The sequence below is a fragment of the Gracilinanus agilis genome, chromosome 6 (assembly GCF_016433145.1).
Source record: "Gracilinanus agilis isolate LMUSP501 chromosome 6, AgileGrace, whole genome shotgun sequence".
In the NCBI taxonomy this organism is placed as follows: Eukaryota; Metazoa; Chordata; class Mammalia; order Didelphimorphia; family Didelphidae; genus Gracilinanus; species Gracilinanus agilis.
The window spans coordinates 42,711,099-42,717,250 of record NC_058135.1 but is presented as its reverse complement, the minus strand read 5'-3'; the positions used below and the strand labels follow the sequence as shown (position 1 = coordinate 42,717,250).

At 35.6% G+C, this 6,152-nt stretch overlaps 1 protein-coding gene across 1 annotated transcript in view; it reads right to left on the bottom strand.

The window, feature by feature from the left end:
* Positions 1-5,148: 5,148 nt before the first annotated feature.
* The window catches only part of AFF1 (AF4/FMR2 family member 1), a 108,557-nt gene continuing 107,553 nt past the window's right edge, over positions 5,149-6,152 (bottom strand). Inside the window, exon 16 of the mRNA XM_044681615.1 lies at positions 5,149-5,574. Coding sequence (XP_044537550.1) covers positions 5,448-5,574 — 127 coding nt within the window. The 3' untranslated portion in view covers positions 5,149-5,447. The remainder of the gene's footprint in view (positions 5,575-6,152) is intronic.

Here is a 6,152-nt window from a genome sequence, read left to right as displayed (position 1 = left end):
GTCATTGGAGAGGAGAACAAAGAGGAGCTACTTGCCTCTGACAGCAAAATTTAAGAACCCATTTAGTCTCCACACCAGGATGAGACATTGCAGTAGAACTCTGATGAAGAAAGAATAAAATATGATACATGAAAGGGGCTTCAGATAAAGGAATAAAAAGAAATAAAATGACATGGACCAATGTCGTTTTTTTCTAAACTTTTATTTTATAACAATCCTCTTGTAAAAAGAAAAAGAATTTAAAAATAACATGTAAATTCAAAATTTCTGAAAACTGCAATTATGAGCAAAAGATACATGGCATGCCATCTTTGGAATTCTCTTCCACAAACTTTTTCTTCCATAAAAGAAAAACTAAAATATCCTCACAGTTCTGGTGTCCCTTTGCAGGGCAATATATGGCAGCTAAATCGTATGAACAGAAATTCTAGAAGGCAATATCTTCACTAAAGAAAATAAAGTACATTGATTTCTGTTAATTTTTCTTTGCACATCTCCCCCTTGAAATCACTACATAAATACATAGTCTGCATACAAAATCATTACTGCTGAATAGATTGCTGACACTTTTTTTGACAAGAAAGATTAAATGAAAATTTGTATTATTTCAAGAGACCATTGATTCCCCATTCATCAAATGGAAATGAATTCATTTTAAAATAACCTCTTCATATGATAATACCAAGATTTGATTTATTGCTACAGTAACCAAAGAAGACACCAAAAAAGCATGATATATAATGACAATAAATAAAGACAAACTTGCTTCAAATATCAAAAACATGATCATGTTCAAAAAAATTTAAAAAATAAAGATAAAAAATATTGGTAGTAGGTACTTAATGAAGGGGATGTGCAGTAATTTTTAAACAATTTAAATCAATACATCTTAATGGCCTGGACAATTGGCAAAGTTAATACTGCCTGTGTTTATCACTTAAAAGCAAACTTTTAAGCAAAATAAATTTCATTTCTTTAGGTCAGCCACCAACCAGGCCTCATCAGAAAAGGCCTGCATTTAACAAATGTGGCTTAAATATCAGTTTGTGAAGTCTTGCTCCCCCCCTGCTCAAAAAGAAGGGAACTAAACCCATACTTTTCAGTCCCCTTGTACAGACATTTCTCAGTATGACTAATTACCTGTTGACAGCTCACAATGGGGCAAAATGACCTGTGGAGACCAAGAGAATATAGAGAAACCACCAATATTGCAAGAATACATTTTTAGAAAAGTGATAGGCAGTGCCTGTCTTCTGGTTATAAAGAAACTAAAAATATTGCCAGTGTAAAAAATTCATAGATAAATACAACAAAGAGAAAATTCTCTTATAATAGTTTATGTGTTTGTGGTGTGGTGACCAAAAAAAATCACTTGAAGCTTTTGGAGATAAACTACCAAACCTCCCAATCCCATTCTACCCACCCCACCCCTAACAAAACTAATCAAAAACACAACTAGGGGTGGGGAATAAAGGGAAGAGCAAAAGGAGGTAACATGTTAGAGAGAATGGGGGAAAAATAATGTGGAGGAAGAAATACTTACACTGGGACAGAGCCTTATACCACAATCTAAATTGTTGCATAATTCTTTTTCAGATGATTTTATTTCCCAATAAGAAAATTAATGATTAAACAAAAGAAAGATATTCTTGCAAGGTTCTAAATATTGCTAATATGAAGTGGAAGAGGCTTTTAATAGTATGATAGATAATAAGGCAAGCTTTTCTAAGGGGGCCATGTAGTGTCTGGAATAAGGAACTTTCTGAGAAGAGGAGAAAGGGAGGAAAAGTAAAAATGGAACATTAAGATTTATATTTACTCTCATTAACCTAAGATGTCAACTCATTATATTTACTAATGCCTAGACTTATAGAAATATTGGGTTTATGGAGAGAGGTCCCAAAGTACACAAACTTAAAATAAATAATATACTATTTTAAAATTAAGTTTGGTCAATAAAGGCTCAATAAATATATCCACTAAGTGGGGGAAATTCTCAGGGGAAAAAAAAGACAAACACAAAAACAAAAACAAACTCTTATAAGGAAAACCCTTCATTATAAAAATCAGGCCAATTTCATTGGACCCTCTTTTCCCCTGACACATAGCCTTATGTGTCAGGGATATAACCTTTCTTTATTCTTTAGGGGGGAAAATGATCTGATTAAATTTTTAAAAATTTACATTTAATCATAACACTAAATCCATATTGGTGAATAGGAAACCTAAATGAAATCACTAAAAATCACAGAGCAGTGGTATTAAACTCAAAAAGAAACATCTCTGCTGTTCACTAGAAAATCACAAATGAACATTATCTTTCTCAAACTATATTTTAATTTATTTTGGGAAAACATTTCTCAATTGTATTTTAATCAGATTCAAGCTGTCAGTTTGACATCCTTACCCTAGAGGGGGGGTCTGGATGGGTAGTGTTAAGATTATGTTCCCATGTAGGAGAAAAACTCATTATATATTACAAGATTTCAAAGATCAGCAAAATTAATGTATTTCCACTCCTAAGACCAACCATTATCCAGGCTGAATATCACGGGGGCAAAAAAAAAAAAAAAAAAATCTAAACAACCCAATGATTGGAAAAATGTAACTAAACGCTTAATTATTCAGCCCCCTTGGCTCCCTACTCTCTTGCTCATTTCTAGTCCTGGGCACACATGTATGTGTATATATAAAATTTTCCAACCCAGACTGTAATCTTTCCAGTAGAACTAGGTACATACTTTATAAAGTAGATTTTGTTGTTGAACAGGTTTCTTAAGTTAAAGTATCAAACTCATTCACATTTTAAATTATCTACAGAAGGGCAGAAAAATCAAAAGTTCCTTTTCTGAGTAAAATATTCCTCCCTCTTCCGACAAAAAGAAAAACAAGTAACAAAGATATACCGGCAAAACTGAAGTACCAAAGGAAAAAAATTTATACTGTATTTTCTTTTTCTCTTGGACAACTCTTAAAAGTCTATCCCACTGTCAAGAGTCTACTGCTTGCTTCTTACGTGTATGAGAATTTCACATAATTGAAAGGTTTTACTTTTTATAAACTAGTCTTTTAATTGTCTGCTTAATAAATTTTGCCTTTGGGATTTAAAGCATGCATTGAAAAAAGTGCATCTGATTTTTAAAACATCCTTTAAATTCCTATATACAATGGTAACAGCAAAAGACTTCATGAATATTAATGAACAGGATTCAGCAGCCACTCTATTTATATACTAAATAAAAAGGTATCCATGAGGAATCATCTCATAGGTGCAGTGCATGTTGCAATTAAGAACCTGACTCATACAATGCTCACAACTGTGCACATAGAACTATGCAAATTTATCATCCTTCCAAAGAATAATTGAATTTTCAACATAAAAAAACCCTCCCACCCACCCCCAAAATGCAAGGCCACTGAAAAAGAATTGAACCAGCTCCTTCACACCCTGTGAAGTAAATGACTTCTAAAATGAGCTCCCTAAGAGCTCACAGCCCTTGATGCAATGTGCATAGATCAGAACCTCTAAAGCGCTGTTTTTCTCCTTTGCCTCCTGGAGACAGGGTATATCCAGATGATCCCACAGAGCCAGCAAGATGTGCTGCTGGTCCTCATAATACCCCGAAAGTGGGGAATACACTCATCAGGACAAATCTACTAACCGTACAGAGAATTATTGCTTATTTAGCAACGGGTTGAGTTTCGATCTGGCTTTGCCCCAGAATATATAACTTCTTATTCCTGATGCTTGGATATTCTGACATGCTTTTTCTCCCCTTCTATAAATTTTAACAAATGGGAGAAAGAACAGAATTGGGGCATTCTGAAAGGAATATGGAAATTTGCTCTTGCTTGTCTAACATTTGCAGCCTATCCAACCAATCATCCAGGAAGCTTTTAATATCAGTTGGTGATTTGGGGGGCTTATTAACTTCGATGTAAACCAAGAAGGAAATTTAAAAATTCATGTAGGACATAGGAGATGTGGTGTGGGATGAGATCAGAGAAGGTAAAAGAGGGAAATGTTGCTGTTAGAAACTGGGCAGTAATTAGCTTCTAAATACATTGTAGTTAAAAAGGTATTTCAATTTTGATACAAGTTATATCTGTTCAACAACATGAGGACTTTGCCCAAGTCTTTTCATTCCAAGGTTTTAAAAATCAACAAATGTGTATCATTATGGTAAGGAATTGGGGGTGGGAGGAGGCATTAAATTATCTTAGTGTAATCAATTCTGATCAACTCAAGTGGCCACATAACTAAGATATGGTGGAAAATTTATTACAAAGTAGGAAACACCACCTTCTCAATGCTTTTGTATCCTCTCGGGAAGACAAGAAATAGGAAAGGATTTGCCCCTGAGCTACTTGAAAGTAATTTTCTCCAGAAAAAACTGCCTAATATGAAAGTATCTATATAATAAAATAAAATTACCTGTGACCAAAATAATGCAATTAAAAATAAATTTCATTTTTCTTTGATAGTTTTGATTTTTCTGGGCATGTGTTATCTTACTCTATAGTAAAATAGACTTCATGTTTTACTTCTATTTGAAACCCATAAGCCGCACTGGCAGAAAAAAAGGCTGGTTCCCTTTTCACTAAGATAGGAAATGCAGAATACACTTACTGTGGACTAGTTACTCTTATAGGTAATGGAGATATCAAGATGTACCATAAGAAACTCAAGTCTCTATTCTTTTCTACAGCCCTTGACTCAGAGTAACTCTCTTTGGCTGTCTCTCAGGAATGATGAAACCAAAGGAATACTATATACGAAGTGAACTTGCAGTTCAGGAGATGATGACTTAATGTATGTGTGAACTCCTAAAATGCTTGATTTTAACAAAGCCATAATTCGCAGGATAAACAGTGAAATCCCCTAGAATCTTTCACAAGTGGTTTCAATGTATGGCCGTTGGAACCAATATCTCCCCTCTGCTCTTCACAATTAAAAAAATAAATTAAATTTAAAAAGAAAGAAAGGGACATGTAGCATCCCAAACACTATACCAAAAACCTGGAAAAAATTCTGTGTGTTACAAGTAGCAGAATGGGCTATGGAAGCTTTTGAGATGATGTGATTCTATTTTCAAAGCTAGAATTGCTTCTTCTGAGTCTCATTTTCAAAATGTAATTTTTATCTTGCTTGTTATAAAGTCAGAGAAATGTTTACAGACCACTGACATACAACCAGCTGAAGGCTTACACATTGCACTTCCGTCCTTTGGTTAAGAAAATCACCCACGCTGTGGCTCCTTCTTTAATAGACTCCGACGGCCCCGTGCAAAGGATATGGGCACAGTTTTGGGATTTGGAAGCGGGGCCACGTTCCCTCCCATCCTATTATATTTCTGTTCTAGAGTTGGGGAACCCAAAGCAGCTCCGGATCAGTCTCCTTCTGAGACCTCCAAAGGGCATCAAGATGGTCTACGACCGGCCGCTGGTCAGAGCGTTCTCGCCACCTGACGCAGCTGCTGGGAGGCTTGTCTGGTGTAGAGTACCAGCTCCACCAGACTGCTGTTCAAGGCCAGGGCACACGCACTGGCGCTCAGCTCCGTGAAGAACTCTGGAAGAGGGAAAGAAACCAAGAAAAAGGAGAAATTAAGTCAGGGCTCCAGAAATGGGATCCAAGACATTTTTAAAAGCAATCTTAAAATCATCACCACCAAGCGACTCGGGAGTGAACGCAGATATTACTATGGGGCAGGCTTTGCACAGAGGCAAGGAGAAGACGCGGCCCCAACTGCCCCGCCGGCTCCCAACAGGCTGCCCATCCATTAGCTAACAAATTGGATTCACTCCCAGGGGGTAATAATGAAATTTCTTCTAGGTTCCAAATCATAGTTTTATCATAGTGATGGAGTCTACTCCTCTTAAAAAAAAAAATACAAACACAACACACAAAATCACATACATAATTTACTAAATTTCTAGAAGTGGACAAAAGGCAAAAAAAGCCCATCAAAAAGATATAAACAGAGTCTATGGTTTTGGTTTGCTTAACTAGGCATTTTCCCTCCCTCTATCCCAAAGTCCAAGAGTGATTATCTACTGACTACTACCTACATCCTGCCTATCATATTCCCTTCTGTCATATATATATATATATACATATATATATATATATACACACATATATATATATGTAT